General features: G+C 37.1%; 2 protein-coding genes and 2 long non-coding RNA genes across 10 annotated transcripts; 3 read left to right on the top strand and 1 right to left on the bottom strand.

The window, feature by feature from the left end:
* Positions 1–5507: 5507 nt before the first annotated feature.
* LOC133706474 (UPF0481 protein At3g47200-like) lies at positions 5508–6383 on the top strand. Its single transcript, XM_062132010.1, has one exon. It carries the CDS (start codon positions 5511–5513, stop codon positions 6333–6335), a length of 825 nt encoding a protein of 274 aa, XP_061987994.1. The 5' UTR covers positions 5508–5510; the 3' UTR covers positions 6336–6383.
* Positions 6384–7300: 917 nt separating this feature from the next.
* Positions 7301–10462, bottom strand: LOC133706909 (uncharacterized). Its single transcript, XR_009844793.1, has 2 exons — positions 9779–10462; positions 7301–7807 (listed from the first exon to the last, which is right to left on the bottom strand). It is a non-coding gene; the product is annotated as an uncharacterized LOC133706909 (long non-coding RNA).
* A 2518-nt stretch (positions 10463–12980) lies between these two features.
* LOC133744399 (uncharacterized) lies at positions 12981–16808 on the top strand. Its single transcript, XM_062172515.1, has 5 exons — positions 12981–13281; positions 14976–15148; positions 15261–15395; positions 15592–16523; positions 16766–16808. The coding sequence occupies exons 1-5, from the start codon at positions 12981–12983 to the stop codon at positions 16806–16808; spliced, it is 1584 nt and encodes a 527-aa protein (XP_062028499.1).
* Positions 16809–21274: 4466 nt separating this feature from the next.
* LOC133743088 (uncharacterized) lies at positions 21275–26122 on the top strand. 7 transcript variants are annotated; one of them, XR_009862931.1, is made up of 5 exons: positions 21275–21404; positions 22085–22211; positions 22917–23034; positions 23714–23881; positions 23998–26122. It is a non-coding gene; the product is annotated as an uncharacterized LOC133743088 (long non-coding RNA). The 7 variants fall into 7 exon arrangements; XR_009862930.1 differs by having other exon boundaries at positions 23995–26122; XR_009862928.1 differs by having other exon boundaries at positions 23983–26122.
* Positions 26123–26195: the final 73 nt, after the last annotated feature.

Here is a 26195-nt window from a genome sequence, read left to right as displayed (position 1 = left end):
CCATATATATGCCATATCCAAGTAATAATAAAATGTTGCAAATTACAGTTTCGGAGATTAGGGCATAAAATTTATGATTTGTGTCCTAAATGAAGTTTAAAAAGGTAATTAGTTAGTTAACTTTGGTTAATGGAGACAAGGTCTAATCTTTAAATTAGGCAACTGGCAAATCAGTGGTCCATTATGGATATTCAATCCACTTAAAGATCATATATTTTTATACAAATGATTTTCGTGATCTAGCTTTACATGAGCCCAGGTCATGCGTTAAGCCTTGGTAACAACATTAATTTTAGGGTTTTGTTTGCAACGCGCAATATGATTGCGACATCTAGCATTGAAGTCTTGTACGCGACACTTTTGAGATTACAGGTGGAGTCTCCTTCGTGTTTACTTGTTATTTGATAGTTTCTTCCTTTACTAGTGATTCCATTTCTTTGCTCGTTAGTGATTTCTTACCTTAGCTCGGCCCTAGCTAGGCCTTGTGTGGAATGCTTGCTGTGTTTCATTAATTCTCTTGGTTCTTAATGAAATATTTTAACTTCGTTCATACCGTTGGTTCAGTTTGATAAGGTGAAGAATACAAGTCAAGCTCAAAGGCAACAGATCAAGCCCATGGTCAACAAAAATCAACGTTCAGATCATCAGCAGCATTCATCAGATGAACACCATGCACGTACGTGTCACTCATCCAGAAAAGGATCAGGAGAAAGAAGTTGTTGGTGTTAACAGCTTGCTACTAAACACGTGTCAAGCATCCATCGAGTCTGTTAGGAATTAGTTAGGGCTAATTAACTGGTTTGTTATATATGCATGCATACCCTAGTATAAAACCCTCAATTAGTTCCCGTAATATTCAGCTAATCATCGCGTAACAAATTCTCACAGAAAATACCAATATCTGTTTAGCTCTCTCTCTCTCATTCTTCTTCTTCTTCGTTCTTAGCAACCTCACCATGATTTCTAGCACAGTTAACCCACTCTGGGAGAGCTTACAGAAATTTCAGGGAAACATTACATCAAAATGGTTATATCAGAACTTGAGGAAACTTAAAATTCAAACCATTATGATCGAATAATTTCTACAAGAGACTAATTAGCATGACACAAAAGAAATAGTGATGGATAGACAAGATTACGAAAGAAAAAAAAAATTATCACATCAGAACTTGGGATTCTCATGGGACTTCAAGAGCTCAAAGCGAACAGAAAACAATGCTCACGAGATGTTCACATGGTCTCTTTTTCTTAAAGAAGTTCACATCCTGTTAAACCCCTAGCTGCTTGTTGAGACAAACTCTGGTCGGCCTTGTCGACCCTTTGACTAAATAGGAGCGAATGTTGTGTTCCTACTATGATGTGGGTCATCGACTCCATGGTGGCCTGTTTCGGTGCTGCCCTTCGACTTCCTTGCCTATGGCCGGACTTAAAAACTCAAAATATATGCTAGGAAGTCGAAAGTTTCAATTCTGATGATCTCTATATTTTGTAAGTGCTATTTCAATCCGATAGTTGTATTTGGATCTTGTACTGTATTAGCTAGCATACAATACTTTTGGGCAGATGCACAATTATCATGCTAATTCAGTTGCAACTAACAAGGGTCTATGCCTTCTTGGTCATACACTTTATGCTCAATTTGAGATCAATTATGAAATAACTTGATTTGATGAGAGTGAAGCAGTTTTAGATGAAAATTTTCTTCGTGCTCTTCTAATTAAAGTCTCAACACAAAAAATTCAAGGCAAAATAATGTCAAACGAATTTAAGGTACCTTGCACTCAATCAAACTCCTACGGCACGTCTCACCTTTTAGTCTTTGGTTAATCTTCAACCATATTCATGGTTTGGTAATGTTTTTAATATATTTTTTTTCTTTATAAAGGATTTTGTTCTCATGTCCCCCCTTTTGATGTTGATCTCTCTTTCATTTAATAAATTTTTCTTTTGTCAAAAAAAAAAGGACCTATATCCTTTTTCTATGATGTTTATGGGGCATTTATAGTACTTAATTCTTAGATAGCTGAACCTGTATAAGTTCATTATCATTCGTATAAGATCCATGTCTTCAATATAAATATCGGTGATCATATAAATTAGGTCAATTTACTCGTTCTTGGCAACTGAAAGGGACGTCTGAAAACCTTAATTAGTGGTCCTATACAAGGCATGTGATGATCATGGATTCTAATAGGAGTTAGATTTTGAACTTGCCATATAATTGACTCGAAATTTCAAAGTAGTTTTTCATTTTGAATTAAAATGGCGGTGAAATTTTTATTTTTATCTTTTGGCGTGGTGAAAGTCTGTATAATTTCTCCAAAAACCTATACTTCAGAACTCTGATGATAACGAATATATATATATCAACATCGATCACTACACTAACATGTGATAATAGGACCTGTAACTTTGAATCTTTATATGTTATATCAATATTGTTCCCACAGTCATCTTAAAAGATAGTAAGTACGTTCAGTTTTATCTCAAAAGACTAGTGTGGAAAAATTTGATGCCTCAATTATTTGGTTGGCTCCTTTAGAGCACCACATACCTTTGAATCTGCTTCGCCTATCATCGGATGGAAGAAGCTACGTACGTTCTCCGGTGCTCCTCTCTACGAAGCTACTCCGGCCACCATGAATTATCATCGACCACTGTTGACTCAAAAAGAAAGAAAAAAAACGCTTTTATCACTTGTGATCGAATACGTGTACATTTACAAAGTACAAACAGGGATGATCGTGACCTAGCCTTAGAACTCAAAACCTGCCGAATATCGTACTCCAGCTCTAAGTCCAACTAATAAATATACATACAGTTACAACTTACGTCTTTGTGGTGTTAGCTGGCCAGTAACGTACGTACGTTGAAGTCCCACACAGACAGTCGTCCCCCACTTAATTGCCAGTCACTTCAGTTCAGTTTTGATAAACGACCGCTGGTTCGGTTAAGTTTTCGTTGATCGGTTTGATTAGTTTTGATGCGGTTTGTCGATTTTTAGTTTCATAAAGTCCATCGTATATATCCTCAACGATGAGAACCTTTACGAAAATCAATTTAAACCCTGGGGATAGAGAGAAGTACTACTAGCGAAATAAGTTAGACGGAGATCGAAATGAGTTAAGATCAGAAGATCGAGCTAGGTTTCCAATTAGTGTGACAAAGAAAGAAAACATGTATGTGTGATAATAATTTTCAACATAATAACCATATATGTGTGTCTACATATATACTTGATTAGGTGATAACCAAAAACAGACCATGCATATGTCCTAAATAGATTTAAAGCCTAGAATTTGATCACAGATCCAACTTGACCAAGCATGTCAAATTTACCTTGTTACGATTTGTCCAACAATGCTGAAACACACACTACGGATAAATTAACCTACGAATACAAAAGTTGATAGAAATAAATGTTAATTGCTTCATTTACTCAAATTTTCTAGCCATCGCAATCTATCACTTTCATTCCATTCGAACCAGATGTTGTTGTCAATTACACAGTTAGGACCATTTCCTTTGAATTCCCAGCTATCTTCTTTCATTGTTTTGGGTTTGTGATAATGAAATGCTAGCTCATTTCCAATAACTCGAAAAAGGGGTTAGGTGGTCCAAAAGTTTAGTCATCTTACATTACCATCAGAGCAAAAATGAAAACTCAAAACCAATATTTTTTTTTTCTTGTTACTTTTTGCTTATGCTATGTGCGGCGAAAATTAATAATAGTCATCATTTTTCTTTTGAAAATGGAACAAAGTTTAGATTCCTTTTTTTTTTTTTAAAGAAACCACTTAAAGCAGCTACTTTTAATTTGTCTTATGATTGAAGATAACTTTATTGTTTAATTATATGTAAATAGAATGTTGTAACTTTGTAGTCAATGTACATAGTAACTTTGATTCAATTATATGTAAATAGTATAAGAAGATGTGGTAATTTTGCTTTGATTCAATAATTTTGGTTTAATCAATGTATGTGATGTATGACAAAAATCACAGTAACATAGTCACACCGTCATTAACGCGTAAACATAACTTAAGATGCAGTATTCAAAAATCCTGCTGAATTTCTTATGACCCAAGGCATTGGATATTTCGTGTGGGAATGGGGTAGAGGAATATATACATTATACATTATTATATATGGTGGAGAAGATGAGATCCAATAATTAAGCTTTGAAGGAATATAATCTTTCCATGCAAATAAGTGAGAACAACAAGAAACAACAAATTTAGCTACATGATGTTTCAATGATACCGTGTTTGTTGAATAATAAAAACAATAATTATGGACTAATCTGGGCGTCTTGTTCTCGGCAATCGGCTGCTTTCAATTTTCTAATTTATTATTTCTGTCGGCTGTTGATATATAGGATGTCTGGCTTGTTGCAAACCAAAGTCCACAGGGACAATTCATTTTCACACATACCAAAGCCAAATGATCGAGATATCGCGATCGATAAACTGCGTTATAAATTCGATCAAGGAAGGAGCCTGCAGCAAGCAGAAGTACTACGTACTCCATCAACATTCGAGCATATATATATATGAAGCACTAGGTCAGAGAGCAGAAGTATTGCATCACAGTAAGTACGTTTCTCCCAGAAATTATACACTAAATGTATTTAGTTACATTGTGAAGCAGTAGGTCAGAACTTAGAGATGCATAATTTCTTTTTTTATTTTGTTAAAATCAATCTCAAGGATCTAGTTTTTGGTCAAATTAGACTCACATTAGATTTTACTGGGGCTAAACTTCTAGATATATATATATATATATATATATATATATATATATATATATATATATATATATATATATCATTTGAAACAGGGGTTGGAATCCAACCTTTTATATATGGTATATGAGTATCTAATATTTGTTTTTCTTTGCAGTTGATTGTAGCCTAATCCATTTTTCTCCTATATATAACGAAAGAGGACGACTGCCACTGTTTCAAAACTAGAAAAGAATTGCATTATGACAGAGAGTAATGTGAACGGCAAATGCTTGATCGAAATTAGAGACGAGGAAGAGAATGGGATTGCAACAAATAATGTGAATGGCCAAACTTTGAGTGAATATATTAGAAATGAAGATCAAGTCATTGCATACTCCATTCTAGGACAACTTCGTCCACAAGCTCCATCACCACCTAGTGCTTGCATATATAGAATCCCCGATCTACAACTACAAAAGAGGCTGCACGAAAAGGACTTTGTTCCGAGTTTAGTTTCAATTGGGACCATTTCACCATGGAAAAAAGAACCTGCAAGCAATGGAAAGAATGAAACTATGGTACCAGCACAACCTCCTTATTCGAAAAGCCACTCCCGAGACCAACATGGAACATATTGTTGAAAAAATTAGGAGTATTGTCGTGATTGCTACGACGAAAAAATTGATCTGAGTAGTGAAAAGTTTGTAGAGATGTTGGTAGTTGATGGTTTCTTTATTATTGAACTCTTCTGCACAATGATAGGAGACATGCCCAGAGGTTAGGGATGTTGTCGATAGTACAAAATGACTTGCTTCTACTAGAAAACCAACTGCCTTGGAGAGTTCTTGACTGCTTATTCCATCAAGTACCTGGTGGAAAATGCAAGTCCCTTTGGGAGCTTACTCAAAGGGTCCTTCCGAGTTGGAAAGGTTTAGAATATTTTGTTTCTCATGTTCCAAATACATTGCAAAGCAGACATTTACTCGACACTCTTAGAATTCTTTCAGTTGAATTTGAATCGGACAAGAACGAGAAGGTTTGTCCATTTCGGGTGCGGATCCCCTCTGCGACAGAGCTTCTCCAAGTCGGAGTCAAATTTAGACGTAAAAGAGGTTTCGACAGCATACTCAACATAACCTTGCTCGATGGATTGATGGACATTGCACCAATAACTTTGGACGCCGAAAAATCTGTCTTCAGAAACCTCATAGCCTTGGAAGAGTATGAACCAAGGCACCATAAGTATCAAATTACCTCTTATGACAGGGTCATGCATGACCTTATTAAATCTAGCAAAGATGTGGAGTTTCTCATTCAAAAAGGCATTATTAACACCATTAGTCTGCGAAAGGAGGACATAGTCTATTTCTTCAACACCATTCTTGATGATAGTAATACAGTCTCCTCTTGTTCCTCTATCGTGTTACTTTCTGCCGGAGTGACTGAGTATTATGATCACCGTTGGCTACGAAGATGGATAGCGTCAATCAAGCGTGATTACTTGTACAATCTATCATCAATATGGTCAATCTCTAATGCAGTTGTGTTTATAACAATTTTGACCATCATACAAACCGTGTATTCAGTTCTCTCTTACTACATGTCGTAGCCTTCTGGTAACAACCTCTGCTTTTCTCATCTTTTTTTTTTTTTTTTTTTTTTTTTTTTTTTTTTTTTTTTGATGGGGCTCGAACTCCTGACCTCTTATATATGAGACCAAAGCCTTACCACCCCACCAAACACACACACTTCTTCCTTGTAAAGTTCCCTAGTCTGCTACTAGACAACTACATGCAGTTCTTTCATCTCACCATAATCTCTATTTATATTTTCTTTGAATGTAGTATAAATAGCTTAATATTTTCCCTAGAAAGCTGAAGCACTTGGGTAAGATTTACCTAGCTACCCATATAAAATGCGGTAGAGAAAAGATGTTGCTTCAATTATTACTTCAAATTTTATAGCAATCAATCACTTTCATTCTATTTGAACCAGTTGTGGTTGTAATTACACAGTTTGGACTACTTTCTTTTCTCAGCTATCGTTTCTCTTTGTTTTGTTTTTGAGATACTGAAATGCATCATTCCCAGTAACTTGAAAAACGGGTTAGGTGGTCCAAAAGCTTAGTCATTTCCCATTACCATCAAAGCAAAATTTAGCACTCAGAAAAACAGTGCCGTCCGTTCTCTTCTTGCTTAGGTATTACCTAGTGAAATGATTGCTTATATGAGGCGATAAATAATAATTTTCATCTATTTTTTTATTTGTCATATAACAACCATTATAAGAGTCGATTTTGAAACCTCTCACTTGTAAAAATGAGACTTGAGTTCGACTATTGTAATTATTTATTTCTTTTCTTCAAAAGATGGAGCAAGACGGAGTATCCTGTTGAAGTAGTCCTCCATCCAAATCGAGCAGAGGTTGATTTGAGAGCTAACTCTTTCCCCCATCCCCTCCCCAAAGACCTATCAAGAGCAGCATAAATCTGCGAACATGAATGACTTGAGCTTGGCACCAAATCTTCATTCTTAGGTCTTTGGGGCTCTAGAATCCCGGGATCAACACTAAAAGCGCACTTAATACTGTTCTCATTATTAGCAAGGAAATCCTACTAATATTGTCCTTGTTATTCAGCAAGGAATGCTAGGAACCACACCATACACTAAAATTTATAAATAACCAGTCTCAGGCTATACAATCTCCTACTCAGAAACGCAAATTCAATAAGTATCTTAATGTAGGAGGGGAAAAAGCATTGCATAAAATGGCAGTCCAATGAGGAGAATCATGTGTAATGTGTCAAAATGGAGGGCTAATACAACAGAGAAGGTCATGAAGCAATTTAGAAACTAACCACTACTTATATGACAGCACCACATGAGCATTTTTCTTTATATATGAAGTTCAAAGGAAAGGGTATTACCCATGGAGGCTTCCCAGCAGTTTCAAAAGCAGATTGCTTGTTGATGTTAAGCCTATGGGATTGGGAATATGTAAGAGGTCGCAACTTCATGGGTGATGGATCATCTCCAATCAACTGCTGGGATTGGATCAGCTCTACAGGGAATAAAATATGCCCTGCTCCCACAAAGAAACAAATAGTAAGACTTAAAACCAAATTCTAGCTCATCCTCCAGATCATGAATCCCTACATGCCTTCAGGGAATATATAACCTAATACTAATATCTTCAGATTTCAATCACTCAAATTCGGAATGAATATAGGCTTCCACTTATGATCGAAACTCAAATGCTCCATACAACAACTCAACACTGGATACTCACAAATAGGCAGGACATCTAACTAAACCTTCTGTGTCCACCAGATCATGGCATCATCACCTCCCTCACAAATAAAACCTAATAATAGTATCTGATCTTTCAGACTCCTAAGAAAAGGATTCCACTTCATATGAATACTCAAACCCTCCATACAAGTACACGCAATTGTATGCTTAACAGTAGCTGAACCTATAATGAATAACTGAAAAAGACTCCTCAAGAAAACAGTAACATGCCATATATTATTCCAGAAGCAAAAGGCATAAACCATCTCCTACTTTAAAAGAAATATGTCTCTTTGCCAACAAAAAAAAAGTCTAGAAATAAATTTAGAGAGTAAGAGAGTAGTTATTTAATATGCAGACAGTTATACCCTACAATGGTGGTTTTCAAAGGCACACCAAGAAAATGTAAAACGAATTTTAGTTGGCATCACCGATAGCTGCCAACAAGAGCCTCTTTCCTAACCTGAACTATAATGCAATTTACCACATTCAGCCTCAGTTAATTTTTTGATTTTAAGTGAAATGACAAATCGCTTTGGTGGGAATTACCCTACGTAGCATAAAACTGAATCAATAAGCAATACTATACACCATCTTGTTTTCCCTAAATACTATACACCATCTTGTTTTCAATAGTGTTACCTCTATATACATAGTATTTATACTCCACAGACTCAGTTTTATTTTCAATTATGCTCCTTATATTGGCATGCCTTCATACCACACAAAATGTTGAACAAATCTGTCTAGTCTTGGTGGTCCCACAAATGGCACACTAAAACATTTTTATACATATAACTCTACCTAGGAATAAGCACTCTGAATTGTTCTTCCCTCTAAGGAATCAGTTAAAATCAACATTATCAATTCAACAATTTTTAAAACAAGAAGTTTCCTTCCAAAGGTGTTTCAGTCCCTCTCACAGATCTGATGCACACCTCTTCTGTTAAGATTTTTCAAATTACTTTGTAAAAATACACCTACAGATACCAGCATGAACATATCATCATAGAATCACCAAAATTCAACATAAGTGTTTAGAAGAGCAGAAAGTTCTCTCAATAACAACATGCTGAAAGCTTTATATATACCACTTCAAAACCTTAAAACAAGTATGTCCAATCTTTATGCTACAATTAACCGTTAGCTTTCTATTTCATCTTTCCCCAATCAGATCATGTTTATCGTACAATACTGTTCTAATCAGTTAGCGGAAGCTAATAGCTTCATAATTCATGCAATGGCTCACTGAAAACCGCATTACTAACTTCCAAAGAATAATTATGCTGTGATAATGACCCTACTTGACAGGGAAAGTCCACATAAATGAAGAACCCAGAATCTCAAAGATCCAAGGATGTCAAAGAACATTGCTTTTCTTTGGTAAAAAAATAACAAAATTCTACTTGGCTTGGGTAACTTGTCGATACATTTAATCCTGTAGTGTCGTTGCCACCAATTATTCTCAATCACTATTCTAAGATCTATGAATGGCCAAATAGTGTCAAATTTGAGGTATTTCAGTAATGGAAAGCAGATCTAACACCGTAAATGAAATAGTATGATCTTGATTTTCCATTGCACATATACTATAATCACAAAGTAACAAAGCCGATACAATATTACAGATTCAAAACATCAAAATCCCAATCAATCAATCAAGGGGCAAATATAACCACCAGCTAGGCCGCTCAACACCGCAATAATTCTAAGATGTACAAACACAGAGAGCAAGAGAGAGATGAAAAACCCAAGTGCAAACCTGAATTGAATCAATCAATCAATCCCTAATTCCAAGTTCGACCTCGAGCTCATCGTCGTCTTCAAACAACTTGAGAAGCCTGGCGTGCTGCTCCTCTCTCTTCTTCCTCTGCCATATCCTAAACAGAAACACACCGAACCCAACCACCGCCGCCACGCCCAGCAACACAATCACTACCTTCAGCGCTACCGAAGAGCCACCGGCTTTGTTGCTTCCGTCGTCGTCCTTTGCCCGAACTGAATCAAACAACAACGGGATTGTGAGAAGGAGGAGGAATTGCACGCATCGGCTGCCGGTTCCGGATCCATTCATGGTCTTCAGACCTAGCGAAGTTTGAGAAGGAATGGAGAGTTTTAGGGAAGAGGAAAGTGGGTTTGTTTTGCTTTTTTTTCCTTGTGGATTCTCTCTGCTGTTGTTTAACGACTTAAACTTCAAAGTCCAAACACTCCAGACAGGTTTTTTTTTGCTCTTTTTACCCGTTGAAGCTTGGAAAGTCATTATATTTTTGCAGCCCTCGTGTTTCTATCAAATGGTACTTTTGGCACTGTGCTCCAGAAGAGCGACAATTTTAGACATGCAATTTTAATTAATTTTACCCTAAATTTAACGTTAAAATGAAGAAATTTAGAGGGTCCACTGCACCAAAACCTATCCCTTGTCTGATGAGGTAATGGGGATGTTGATATCGGCATTTTTTTTCTTTTTTCTTTTTGCTGAAAATTGTAGATGTATTGAAGTTGTGTTGTGTTGTGTTGTGTTGGTTGGGGACCTGATATTAGCATTTATCACTATCATAAGTTACTCCACGCAATCATTTGAATTATATTAGAGGGAAAAATTATAAAATATTTATCAGAAAATTAGACAAATAAATCGACTGGTTTAAAAAATAAATTATATTTTTATTCAAAATTTCTTTATTTCAAAGCAACTAGAGGAGGAGCCGAAAGAGTCCCTCAGTTATACAACTTTAATAAATAGCTGCTTTGATGGCTAAGGAACGAGTTAGAGGTAGTGGTAAGCTGCTATTATGAAGGTGTTGTCTCGATCGGGTCTGGGTGGCTGAGTTTGGTGGGTTGAGTCCCTGGGGTTGGCCCATCTCTCATTCTCACTCTTACTTGGGCTTGGGTTGGTTTGGGCCTCTTGGAGAGTGGCATTTTTGATCTCTGCTGAACTTGTGGTAGCATTCCCTATTGCTTCTTATTGGCGTACAACATTATGTTCTTGGGCGTCTGCATTTAGTGTTTGAGATGAGTCTGGTTAAGTTATTTTCATTTTTTTTTTTTAGTATATCGTTTTGGTTAGTTTATTTCGTTTTAAGTGAGCTTACCAATTTGTATTGAGTATCACTAGCTAGAATGGTTTTTGGTATGGCTAGCTTGTGGCTTCGACACAATGATGAGATTGTTTTAGTGATGTGATTACTCTAGCCTGATCTAGTACGGTCTTATGATCTTTTGATCTCAGGAACATATCTTCCTCTTCTAAAAAAAAAAAAATGATATTTTTAGGGTGCGGCTATTGTCACCCTACCATTTTCTTTGTTCACCCTACTTGCTCATTACACCCTACATTTTAATTTCAATTATTAAATTTACTTATTTAACCCATTTCTCATTCCAAGAATATCCTTATATGACATATCCAATTAGAAAATAAATATTTTTAACGAAAATCTCTCATTTAATTTATACTCATAAAAAAATTAAAATTTATTAAAGTTTCCTAATAAAATCATAATCTGATTTACTCCCATTTTTTTTAATTTTTTTCTTTCAATTTCAATGTTTTTTTTTTTTTTGATCAGGAATTTCAATGTTCTCTATTTCAATCTATGTAAAAAGATTAGTAAATTTACAACTATGATAAATGAAGAAGAGATTGATTTTTTTTCTTCGTGTTTTAAATTTTTACTTTCGGTGTTCACAAAAAATATTGCAAAGATTTTGATGAAATTAAAGGTAATGGTTTTGTGAATTGAATAACGAATTAACGATGAGGAGGCAACAAAAAGATAAAAAAAATAGTAATAAATTCAAATTTGGGTTGAGAAGATAAAGATTAATGTTATTCAATGAGAAATTAAGTAGTCTTTGTATTTAATTAAGGGATAATGTTAAAAAAGGTCATTTTGAAGTGCCTTATTATAATTTAAACACTACAAATGTCTCCATGATAATTAAGGTCACATGTTCACAACCTACCACTAGAGTTCAACTTAATTACAAAAACTGCCACCGTCAGTTTCTTTCGCAGTTAACTGGAAGTGAAATAAGTCATAACTGTTTATCTTCTCCACATTATAATTCGGAATTTCAAAGTTCCAAAACCGCTCAAACCTACTCCGAAATAGAGAATTACTCTCATCTTCACCTCCGGCGGCCACATTCTGAGACACATACATTCTCCGACGACTGTTTTCCTCCACGGTGAAGCAGCGCCGACTCTGCAAAAGTACTTCACAGAAAAAGCCCCAAAATTTAGGGTTTTGAAGAATTGCAGACCTTCAATCGTGTACCTCGACCGGGTAATCTTTCAGCCTCGATTCTCAGAAACTTCTCTTACTTACTTGCGATACATTGAGATAGTGCCATAGTTTTGGAATTATAAGTCGAATATGATATAATTATTTCTGGATTTGATTATTAAACAAAACAATTCGACTCCAAGTTTTGGTTTGACTGAAGATTTAAAACTTTTTTGAGTGGAGATGATAAATGACTGCCTTTACATTTTAGTTTGATGCTGTAACATACCCAGTGACATAGGGTACTAAGTGGGTGTGATTTGATTTTGGTGCGGCTGTGTTTTCATTTTGGTGTGATTTGATACAGAGACATGGACAGTAACATAACCATTTATATGGAGATAATGACCGTTTGTGATGCTGTTTAGGCTATAGGTTGTACTAAAATGGAAATGCTGCTAGTTCAAATAATACTTTATAGGATCATATAATGAAACTGACCATGTAACTGACAATGTATGTAACTGAACATGTAACTGAGCATGTCACTTACAATATATGTAACTGACCAAGTAACTTACTATGTAACTGATCATGTAATTGACGTTGTCATTGACATGGCCTGTGACTTCACTGGCCAGATCACTAGCTGGCCGAGTTACTGGTTATGTAACTTGCAAACTCAATGCTAACCTTCTTATTTTGAAAATTTTCAACAGAATTAAAACATCAGAAATGCCAAGACCAAAAAGAAAGGAAAGGGAACAAAGCAATGATGACGAAGACTACAGAGAGGTGGAATCAGAATATGAAGAAGATGATCAAACGATACAGAGAAAGAAGAATTCGAAGAAGAATTTGAAATCAAAAAGAAAAAGACAGGATAAAGTAGAAGAATCAGAAACAGAAGAAGAAGAAGAAGAAGAAACATCAGCAAAGAAGATTGCCAAGAAGCATTCAAAAGAAAAAGGCAAAAAACAGAAAGTAAAACATATGGAAGATTCAGAGTCAGAAGAAGAAACAACACCAAAGAAGGGTTCGAAGAAGCATTCAAAAGTAAAAAGCAAAAAACAGAAAATAAAGCAAGTAGAAGATTCTGAAGAGGAAGCAGAAGAGGATGAAAAACCTGAAGCTGCACCAAAGAGGAAGAGACATCTGAAACCAGGACATGTGCAGTACAGGTGCACATTAATAAGTTTCTTGAACACAATTAAAGATAACAAGAAGAATCTGAGTCCAAGAACATTAGATTTGCTCAGGCAGACACCATTTGGAAATATTGTTGATGCTGTCCATGGTGGCCACATAGAGGAGAAGTCAGCAAAGAAATCTGATGATTTCATTACCCTCCTATTGCAGGCCTACAACCATGAAAAGGACCTCTTCTTCTTTGGAAAGAAGAAATTCAGGATCTCGACAAGAGATATTTCAAAGATCCTTGGACTGCCAGCAAAAGGCGAGTTGGTCCCAAAGACTTCTGAGGGTGCATATCAGTCCGACTTTGTCCAGCAGTTTTTTTCAAACTCAGCGAGAATTAACAAGAAAGCTATGGAGAAAGCTTTGCAAGTTGCCATCAACGACAAGCAAGGTTCGAAAAATCGCTAGGCGCTAGTCGGGCGGTGGGCTGGGGAGGAGCGCCTAGGCGTCTAGGCGGGTGCCTAGGCGGTTTTGTATTTTTTAATTTTTATTTTATTTTTATAGCTTTTATTTATGTAATTAAAAATATATAAACATATTTAAGACTCAAAAGAGTAATAAAATTGGACCTAAAATATTTAAATTTTAAAAGATTTCTAAATTATGGGCCATTAAAAGAATCCTAATAACAAACCATTAACTAGCCTAGCAGACCTCTAATTATGGGTCTTTTAGCTGATGATCTTTTTGTTTCTCCGTAGCCCAATAATCAAGTTGGCATTATTTGAGCTGGATACCTGGCCGTTGTTATGAACTCTTCTAAGGGCCAATTTTGTCTATTTAACTCAAAATTCCAAGGGAAACCCTAAGCTATATAAACGAATGCTTCTTCTTCTCCGTCAGTTTTCCCCCACACACATACCCCTCCAGATTTTGGGTTTCTGCCGTAGCCAAACAACGATCTCCGTCAGTTTTCCCGCACACACACACACCTCGAGATTTTGGGTTTCTGCCGCAGCCAAACAACGAAATGGTAACTCTCTCTCTCTCGATCTCTCTCTCTCAATTTCTAGCTTGATCATAAACATGCATAGATTTGTAACTGTGTTGTTGAAATCTGAATAGGGAAAAGGAACTAGTAGCTTTGGCAAGCGCTGCAACAAGACCCACACTCTCTGTTTCCGATGCGGACGCCGGAGCTTCCATCTCCAGAAGTCTCGCTGCTCCGTCTATGTTTGCTCACCTCAGAAATTCTTCAAATGGGTTTAGGTTTCGCTGATGTCGAGTTTAGGTTTGGGAAAGGAAAAAAAAAAAAAAAAAAAAAAAAAGGAGGAAACCGCCCAGCCGCCTAGACCGCCCAGGCGGACGCCCAGGCCGCCCAGGCGGCCGCCTAAATCATATCCGCCTAAGGCTTCCGATTTTCCATTACTCGCCTCGGTCTGCTGCCGCCCAGCGCCTAGGCGGCCTGGGCGGCCGTTTTTTAGAACACTGACGACAAGCCAACAACCGAGGAAGGGATTGAGAAGAAGGACAAAAATGTGGCAAGATTAATCTTGCTGGACTTGTCAATAAAGTTTTTGTTCCCAAACGCAGGGGGAACAATTTCATGGGACTATGTCAGAGCATGCGAAAATTTGGATCAGATTGGATCTTATGACTGGGCAAAGGAAGTTGGAAGCTTCCTAAAAAAGTCTATAAAGGCTTTGAAAAAGAAGAATTCAAAGAGCTCATATGGTAATACCGGGGGCTGCGTTCTAATAATACTGGTAAGTTACTGTCATACTGAAATGTCATTGGTCAAGTAACTGATTAAGTCAAACTGCATGTCACTGACTAAGTTGTTATGACTAATTTTTTTTTTTTTTTTTGTGCATGCAGTATTGGTTCTGTCAAAAGACTGAAAAAATCAAGCCAATATCTGGAAGGGAGAAGGAAGTGCATGGGATGAGAAAATGGGACATCCAGAGGCTAATACAGAATTGGACAAGCTTTAACAGCTTGAAAAAACTAACTGTAAGTTGTTCTCTGTCAATGAAGTTGTCACTGGCCAAGGAATTATGTTGGTTAAGAGTTACTGATTAAGTCACTGTCACACTGAATGTCAATGGCCAAATCACACTTCATGTCACTGGCCTTTATAACTATTATAAACATGTCATTGGTCATGTCACATAGCATGTCACTGACATATGGAATATGTTTCTTTCAGAAAATATTTGAAAAACTGAAGGAGGATAGAAAGGAATCAGAATCCGAGGAAGAGGAGAATAATTCAGATGAAGCAAAGACAGCTTCAGAAGGAGAGGAAAAAGGAGATGATGATCAGGAAGTTGAAGTGGTTGAACAGGAAACAGCTTCAGAAAAAAGCAAATGGGAGAAACAGCTTCAGAAAAAGGAAGAGAAGATAAGATGTCTAACTGTGGAGAAAGATAATTTGCAGCAAAAACTGAAGGAAAAGGAACAGGAACTAACGAAATTCGCGGAGGACAAAGTGGATCTGGAGGAACGAAATGCTACACTTGTGACGGAGAACTTTTGCCTTGCATCATTAGTGAAGGAGCTAGAGGAAAAAGTGAAGAAATTGGAGCAAATGTTGAGCCCAAAGACTCACACCTCACCGGCAGCTCAACAGCACAACTCCCCACCACCTAACTCAACAGAAGAAAATAATGAATCAAATACAACTGCATCTAAGGCTGCTGAGAACACAGAAAAGAGAGATCAATCAACTGTTGAGGAAGGTCAGTCCCAAGGGATCTTCACAGTCGAAGAATCTGCAGCCACAGCAGCTCAATCTCCACCTCACTGCACAGTGCAAGAAGAAACTCAATCGACACCTCCATCACAAAAGGACTCACTGTTCCAGACCCCCACAGTCTGCATGCTCACAGTCGAAGAAATGGAAAAACAACCTGACATGTTTCAGATAGTGAAAAGTCCTGAAGCTGCGCGTGGCTTTCCACTTCATACGTTGAGCCTAGTGAAAGAGCAGAAGACACCAGAGGAGAACAAAAAGGGCGAGTTAACAATGCGCCTTACAGAGCAACATTCTGGTGAAACTGTATCATCAATGGGTCTCTACTCATATGTCGTCAGATTGAAGAATAGAAAAAGAACACAGAAAAATGACAGCATTTACTGGTGGGGGGATGTGAAAGCAAAACGGGAGAAAAAAGAAAAGGAGAAGCAAGAGAGATTGAGAGCTGCTGAAAAGGAAGAAAAAGAAAAGCAGAATAATGCCTCACTACAACCTGAAGAACGTAAAAGGCTAGGGTGTTTTGCAAACGATACAAGCCTGAACAGAAAAACAAAATGATGTCACTGTCATGTAACTGTTAATGTCACTGACCATGTCGCTGACATAACTGCATATTACTTGACAGTGACATGGCCAGGGACATGTCATTCAAATCACAGAACATTTAAGTCATTGAACATGTAACTGTCAATGAACATGTAACTGACCATGTCAGTAGCTATGTAACTAACCATGTCACTTACATTACAAAAAAACAGAACATGGCAGGAAATAGAAAACAAGAAAAATAAAAAACTAGAAATAATGAAGGAGATTCAACCTTGATTGGCATCCTTTGCCGATGCAGCAATAATCTGCCCCTTGTACTTGTTGGTAATGAATGTAGCATCAATGAAAAGAATAGGTCAACAAGATTGAAAACCCTTCATCCATGCACCATAGGTCACAAACATACGCTGAAACCTGTGTGTTTCTCGATGAAACTCAACCACTATCCTAGAGTCGGGGTTTGACTTCGTAACAGACTCACTGAACCAAAGTAGCTGAGCATAAGACTCAGCTTCATCACCATGTAGGGCTGTTTTTGCCAACTCCGTACCATACCAAACTGTACGATAAGGAACATCCAAACCATAATCACTCTTGATCTCATCAGCTATATCAATTGGCTTTTTGTTTGGATTGGCACGAATCTTATCAAGCACAATAGACTTGACAACCTTGGATCCCATCATCTTACTCTTCTGCAAACGAATCACACCATGACAAGTGTGAACATTAACCAACCTTTTAATCATAAAGAAACCATTAGCCCTGCATAAATGAGCCTTCACAAGCCAATTACAACCCTGAGAATGTTTCTTAGAACACTGAGCAATAACACGAACCTTGTCATTTCTAACAAACTCATATGAAAAGCCAATTTCTATGGCATACTTACGCAGCTTATCCCTAAACTCAACAACCCCACCCGCAAACTTTTGGCCTTCAGAATGAATATAACTCTCCCAACCTTTCGTCATATAACTCTTCGGTGCCTCTGCCCTATAACACCCCAAATAATCATTCTCCTCAAGCATGGTACTAGAATCCTCACACACTGTATTACTCACCACGCTTTCACTAATAGAAGGCAAATCAGTCACAAACACTTCAACAAAATCAGAATTGTAACGAACCAAATTCCTAAAAATCATTCTCATATCAACTTCACTCTCTAGAAAACATGAAGTAGAATCCGGAGGAATAATGTAACTCAACATGAAATTGCCTTGAATCAAATCCGGAAAACGAGAGCGTATGGAATTGCATAGGTCAATAAACGACCAATTATGCAACAATGGAACTGTTGCTGCTTCACCAGAATAAATAAACTTGACAACATAGCTAGTATCCATAACAACTGCACAAGAATAAAAAAAATCACTATCCATGTCACTACTAAGGAAATCAACAGAATCAACACAAACAAGTCACTGCCAAAGTAACTGTTAATGCCTGAACAGAAGAACAATATTATAAATGTAACTGGCCATGTCACTACTAAGGAATCAACAGAATAACACAAACAGATCACTGCCAAAGTCACTATTAATGCCTGAACAGAAGAACAACATCATACTCGCAAAATAAATGATAATTCCTGAACAAAACAGCAGTATTAAAAATGTAATTGGCCATGTCACTGATAAAAAAATCACAGTATAGAACAAATATAGTACCGTAATAGCACAAAACATCATCAACAATTCAACATAGCACTGAGTCGACGAAGGAGAAGAACACAGTAATCCAAAACGAACAAGTCAACAATTTAACACAAACAACAAAAATACACTGCAAAATCCAAAACGAACAAATTCACAGAGAGAAGGCTTACCGATCAAATCAGAGAAAACCAGAGAGAGGAAGAAATAGAGAGACTGTAACTAAGCACTGAGTCGACGAAGAAGAAGAACACAATAACGTGATCAAGATGAACACCGACGAAGCTAGAGATCCAGAAAAAGAGAAAAGAGCTGCGGAAGCTCCAAAACCACTCAAAACTGAGATTTCAGATCGTCGCAGAGGCGCAAATCGAAATCGGAAGCTTCTGACGAGAGGGCGGCGAAGAAAGAATCTCGGAAAGAGATCTCCGATCAAATAGAATCGGAAGCTTTCTGATCAAAGGAGAGAGAAAATTTGAGCTCCCAGATTTTGAAATGGAAGGTTATAAAGATTTATTACCTTAGGGGCAGAATCGGAATGATAAAAATTAAAAACTGACCTTTTTTAACATGACCTCATTATTCATAAGGACTAAACTAATATTAATAACAATTCACAGTGGACATTTTTATCAAGTGGGAAACTAGGTGACCTTATTATAATTTCACTCTCTAAAGTGACATTTTCCATCATTTCCCTTTTAATTAATTACTTATATATTTATTTTTTCTTACATATTTGGATTTTATAAAATTAATGTACTTATTAGTCATTTTGCACTTGGGTAATATAGTTTTTCAATAATTCAAATGTTTGGAGGGTGAACTTTTTTTTTTTTTTTTTTTTGAGGGAAATGTGGATTTCATTAACGCATGCCAAGGTGGCCATTACATATCCTTCTGCTGCCTTCAACTAGACAGATCAAGAAGTTGTAGTAAGAGAACTACTTTGATACATAGAGACAGACCATCTATATTCGAACTAACCGCTCACTTATTTAAAAGTGAGCCTATAAACTATGAAAAAAATAGAGAGACATAGTAAATAGGCTCCTACCACAGCCATCTAGATCTTTTCCTTGCCCTTCAAACTAGGGCTTGGGGGTGTACCCGAGTACAGCACTGTCAAGACCTCCTCAGCAGAGACCTTCTTTGTCTTTGGATTTTTATTTTTAGATCCCAAAGGCCTTCCTTTCTTCTTCTTTGTCCCCGGCAGCTCAAGTACTGGCATCATGACCTCAGCCGGCACCAACATACCTCCAGGGCTTTCCACAAGGCCCAGAGACTTAGCACTGAATTTAGAAGAAAATTCAGGCATCTTCACTTTCTTTGCAGAAGCAACCGGACTGGTTTTACCTTCAAGTAAGTCAGACATCAAAAATTGCAATTTTTGTGGGGAAGGAAAAGGTCTACCTCGTTTAGCCTGGCTCTCAGTCTCAACCGGCACAATAGCACGGGAATTCTCATCACTGGCTACCCTTGATTCAGCATTCCTGATGATCACCGGTCGCCTAGGCCTGCTGGACTCAACACCACCAAACAGGGAACGCCCCACTGGTGGTAGGATAGGAGTAGTGATGCCCCGAAACCTGAAAGTCCCTTCCTTGAACTGAGGACCATGGAATCCCAGAAACTGATTAGTGAGCTCGAGCTTTCGGGCCACAGATTGCTCAACAGTCTTGACACTAGATGGTACAGTATCTGGCTTGCATGGACCATTCTCATGGAAAACACGAGCACAAATATCACACTCGCCTACTAGATTTTCAAACAGAAATTGTACCTCCTGCTCAACCCCTCGAGCAAACTTTAGGGTTTTTGTCGGAAAGAAAGGCTTCAAGATTGAATGGGAGACACGAACCCTAATCTCTCCCGTAGCATCAAACAACTTTCCATCGATGTCCAGGTACTTCCCTGCAACAGAGGCTACATTGGCAATAGTTTTCCGTTGTTCATATGCCGGTGGCATATTTGTTATGTGAACCCAGAAGAATAGGTCTTGCATTGGTATTGATTGCAGCGGAGCAATACCATCATATGGCTGCATCACGACCAGAGCTCGGCCAAAACTCCAAGGCCCCCCCATCATCACCTTCCTGCAGTCACTGCGAAGGTCAAAAGAGAACAAGAACCGAGTTGGAGTCCTTTGCTGGACGGTAAAACCCTGGTTTAGTACCCAAACACGCCTGAAATGACGTCTCAGGTCCATGGCTGTTGTCGGTTTCGGGGAGAGCAGCCATGCAAGGAGATAGAACTGCGATGTTCGCTGCGCACCTCCATCCGACATGGCAGAGATGTCAACCACATCATTGCTCGCAATGACGAGCGAAGTGGCGAAACTTCTGGTGATAGAGTCAATATTAGACATGCTAGGTAGTGAGGCCGGCGGAAATCCGGTTGATTTGGCTGCAGAGAGGCCGACACAGAGGCCGGAATTAGGAGCTAGGGTTTCTAGGGGTTGGGCGGCCGTGAGAGCCTTTAGGGTTCACAAAGCTTAAGAAATCTTTTGAAGGATATTGGTTGTTTGAAGGGTGAACTAAGAAAATGATAGGGTGGAAATAGCCGCACCCTATTTTTATTCAACAATCTAAAAAGTTGAACAATCAATTTGTTAAGTATATTGATTGAATTTGGCCAATAAGAAAAGAATTTCTCAATAATTAGAAGATCTTAGATTTAGTAAAACATTGGATCTGTCTGACCTATTAATAGAAAATATCACGTGATTAAGATTAGAGTAGTTTTGATATTCCTGATGTTAATGAAAGAGGAATTAGATTATGTCCCAGTTTAATATTACAGTTTTGAGAAACACATTTTTAAATGAACATGTGTCCTCTTATTATTAGCTATGAGCCTATGATTAGCCAAGTATATTATGTTAAAAATACATTATGGTTTACATTGCATTATATGGGTTAGGACCCAAAAAAAAAAAAACAAAACAAAACCCGAAAACCGTGACAGGCTAAATGAAAATTTTCATTGCAGTCATCTTCTCCGGCTTTCCCCATCCAATCTTACAGCTTTGTTTTGTGATTTGCTCCAAAGGGCGAGGTATTTCCTTTCTTTTCTGATCAATTCCCTCTTGATTGGTTTAATGGGTTTGTTGATTATGCATTTTTAGATTTGGATAGTGGTGATTGAACCCATTATTTTCTCTTTTCATTTGGATAATGTTTAAACCCAATCTAAGATTCCCAGGCACTGGAAATTCTAGTAACTGGGACTCTGGGAGGAAATTTGATCACAACTGGGTGCTGTAGGTCTTCTAAGAAGTGTAATCAACCTTAAGAACCTATATTTATATATATATATTTGTTAGTGGGAATCAATCATGAAGCAACCTATCATTAGCTATTAGGTTCAGACAATTTTGAAACAGAGTTTTCTAATTGAATAATTTATCAGATTAAAATTCTTTGCAATAGGAACTGCAAGTTTTCTATTTCATATTTGATGTTGATGACTTGATATTAGTTGTTCTTGTTAGTGTAAAGATATGGTTTTGGGTTGAGAAGCTTTTCACTATAACTAACATGCTTCGCATATTTTAAGGCTCTTTTTGGTCTTTCTTGGCATTGATTCGAAAGGCACTGCAAGCACACTGATCCTTTATGAAGTTTGGGCAAAGCTTATACTGAACTTTGCATGGATTGGTTTCTCACTCATGTTTCTCACTTATGTATAGGTTTAGACTCTAAAGCTGACACTTGCTGTGATACTCTGTTGTGCAGTTTCATAATGTTCTTCGCTAACAATCCAAAGTTGGACCATAGGTGATGTTTCCAAATACTGTGTATCAGATCAAAGTTCTGGGAAATCTGGTTATTGACTTATTGCAAAGCTTTTGAGAGCTTTTGAGTAAGTTTCAACTTTTCTAGCAATCTGATGCGGCAAACTTGTTAAATTGTGTTAAACCACCTAATTAATGCTCTCTAAGTCAACTATGTCCAGATCCATTGTATATCCTAATTGCGTGATTTTAGCCATCCTCTCCGTTATGTAATTGGTTGTAATTGCTGAGACTAACGATCTAAATAGCTGATTGATTGTAATTGCTTAGACTAAGGATCTAAACAGGCTTAGACTTTGATTGTAATTGCTTAGACCAAGGATCTAAATAGGCTTAGACTAAGGATCTAAATAGCTGTAATGTAGCTATCCTTTGTGTATATAAACCCCTCATCTCAAAGAGAAGAATACACAGAAATTCATCAACTCTTTCAAATTGGATCTACTAACCATTTCTTGACCTCTATCCATGCCCATTTAAGAGAGAATCAGAGTGCACATTCGAAAGCTTTCGAGGTTGATATCTCATCATTCCAGTCGATTCTTAAGTTTAAAGCCTCCATACAGAAGTGGCTTTCTGACTCGTAAATGCACTCTTCAATCCAGCTCCTAATTAACAATGCTGGAATATTTGCTACATCGTCTAGATTCACCTCCGTAGGCTATGATCAGTAATGACTTTATTTATCTTTTATCTGTGTTCTGCTTTAAGGAATGTAGCCTTGTTTGCTGATGAGCTCAACTTATTTTTTTTTTCCTTATTTTGTTTTCTAGGATGATGCTACAGATTACTGAAGTGCATTTTCTCTTGGTAAACTATTATCACCACTTCTCAGAAACAGCCCAGTTCCTTCCTGTATTGTGAATGTCACATCTCTCACACATCGAAGTGGTGAGTAAGAATCTTCCTAATATTTGTAGGTTATAGCCAATGTTCTTATCATGATGCCAAAGGATCTCATTAACTATTTCCTTAACATTTTATAGGTTATAGCCAATGTTCTTATCCTGATGCCAATGTGTCTGTCTTATGCAATGAGTTATAAAAATATCTGGAACATTATGTTTAGTAGTTCATCTGGAAAAGGGGCGTAAGGTTATCTGAACTGTAAAGACTGATTATTACTCATAAAAGATATCTTGGAGATTGAAAATTCCCTTGTCGAGCATTGCTATTTGTAATGTCTCAGTGTATCTGTTGGTGGGAACGGGATTTTCAGTAAGGCTGCATGCTGTATCAGGTTACTGGACAATTGATACATTTATTTATTAAGTTTCCAAATAGTGCATTATGGCATAAATCAGTGTCCAAACTTATAGAGAAGAATAATAATATTAACTGCAGTGGAGTGCGTAGTTAATCTAGTCACTGCATATAACTAGAAATCCATTGGGTGTCCTTCAGCATTGTTGTTAACAAATCCATTGGGAATGAAGAAGTATAATCCAATGTGTCTTGGACTAAATGTTATACATATTTCCTTCTTCCCTCACTCTTGAAATGGAGGGTTACAGTGAAATCTTGCAATCATTGAAAGATTCCTCATCTGATCATTGTCTGTTAATTTTAGGAAACATCTGGAGTTTACTTTTTTGGTGGAAAGGGCCATACTGTCAGCTCTTCTATGCTTTCATATGATGCCAAACGTCCGAAGGAACTTTGGAATACATCGTCTGATCTATTTCTAGAGTCACAAGTTTGGAATACCTCCACTTCTGTATCAAATTGTGTATCATAGGTAAACAACAGTTTACATATAAATGGATGTGTTAATTATAAGGTGTTTGACTTGGTTGATGACGTTGTCATTGTTATGCTTAACTAAGTAATTTTCCTTAGATTGGATTATAGCAGCATGGACTACATTATCTTAGGCAACCGTGGGTTAACTTTTTAGAGTGGATAGCTGACCAATGGAGGGAACACATCTCGAAAATTACAAAGAAGTTATATTTGGCTGTGTCTCACTGAAGGGGAGGAACCATATGGCTTTTACAAATGTGATTAGTCCTCCTAAAGTCATACTTATTTCTATTATTACCTGCAGTGGGAGCAGATTTTGCTCCTTCAAGTTTAAACCATAATCCTTCACTTATCCATAAGTGGCATCCCCCTTATGAAAGTTGGCTTTTTGGCAGACTACTAGTGATGAATCAATGACTTGAGGTATCATTTGGAGAAACAAGCCCTCATATTTTTGCTCTAAATGCACTGCGATTCTCTTTTCTTTTACACCAATTGTAATATAATTTTTTGGAATAGTTCTTTGCAATTTCTTCCTCTCGTTTGAGTTTTGTTAGATCTTGTTTTTGAGAGAACTTGATGTCTCAGTACATTATAACAAGTACACAGGGGTGTTATAGAATTCTGTTCTGTTGTATGCATGAAATGAATACTCTGTGATCGGATCCAAACTTACTAGAACTAGAAGTTGCGTTAATCAGTATTAATCGCAATATCTGTAGTTATTTTGGATTTCATTTATTGAACGCATGATAAAGTGGAAGTGGCATTTACATGCAGCCTGCCCTGGAAATTTATGGTGTTAGTTTTTTAACACAATCATCTAACTCACGTAGAAGTTCCTTTCTCTTAGCAAATAACTCATCTTAAAGATATACAAAACCTCCAACCTTGAGTTTTGTCTGTCGGAAAAACTGAATTATAAAAAGGAGATATTAAGTGCAATGAAGAAGGCTTGTGCCAAACTCATGGATGATGAAACTTATATCAGTAATGGAAATTTCTGATTGCAGTGGACTGCCCTTCTAGTGTTTATGATTGAAGCAATAGTTTGTGCTGTTGAAATCTAGTCATCTTTGTGTTGGAATTTGATTACAATATCTGAGAACTAATGCATTTCAACTGTAAGGAAACTTGCAGGAAGAGTTGCCACTTCTGGATTCTGTGTTATAGTCCCGGACTTCATCTACGGAGACCCATTTGTGTATGACAATTACAGGCCTCAAGCAGTCTGGTTAAAAGATCATGGAACGGTTCTTCTTGCTCTTTCATGAATTCCTGGATATTATTTTTTAATTAAATGCTCAGCTGTAATATTGACGCGTGAATCAGATATTTACAATTTTGGGTTGCACCAAAATTTATTTGTATCCTGCTGCCTGGTTTTCTTGTTTTTCCTTCACACCTAGCATATATTCTAGCAAAATGGAAACATTTTGCCCGTTTTAGAAGTTTGTTGCCCTAATGTTGCAAACTCATGCATATATTGTTGCATATTTTAGCTATAGATAATGTCAAATTAGTGATTGCTAAGCATTGATCAGGATAAGGGCTTTAAAGATGCAAAATTAGCGATTGACGCTCTGACAGGCAAAGATTTTTCTGCAACTGGTGCTGCAGGCTTCTATTGGGGTGGTGAATGTAGTTGATATTCTTTTTGTACAGATTTTCTTCTCCCTTTTCTCTTGTTTTGTTAACTTTCAGTTTTTTCGTCATCAGATATTTAGTTCCACTTGTAGTTTCCCCTAGTTCAATTCTTCAGCAACAATTCTTCAGCAACATAAATGAGGAATCTACAACTATAGCAGCTGACTGAACTATGTTTTTCTCAGCCAAGGTCGTCACCAAACTTGCGAAGTCCGAGTCCATCCAAGCTGCTGTGCTGTTACATCCTTCATTTATTTAGGTGGATGAGCAATTTTGTTCTTTTAAGTTCTTAACTATAGGTTGATAGCTATGTGAAGATATCTCCAAAAGTTGCACATGGTTGGGCTGTGTGGTACGATGTTGAATATGAAGTAGCTGCATGCAAAGAGTGCAGAGGAAGCGTATATGACGAGTTGCAGTGGTTATGTAAAGTAATTATCTCCTTCTCATTCTGTTTTTGATGAGAACAAACATGGATTCTTAAATGGTAGAATAATTCTTGGAACTCTGATCCAATTCGAAGTCTTGATCTATTAAGTATGATATTTGATACTCTGCTATATATTCCAAAACAATGTTCTTATTTCAAGTTGGAGAAAATCATACCATAAGTAACCAGATATGTAACCCCTTATGAATGCCTCCTCTCATGATACACTTGG

This window comes from Rosa rugosa, chromosome 4, assembly GCF_958449725.1.
Source record: "Rosa rugosa chromosome 4, drRosRugo1.1, whole genome shotgun sequence".
In the NCBI taxonomy this organism is placed as follows: domain Eukaryota; kingdom Viridiplantae; phylum Streptophyta; class Magnoliopsida; order Rosales; family Rosaceae; genus Rosa; species Rosa rugosa.
This window is presented reverse-complemented; position numbering and strand designations above follow the sequence as displayed.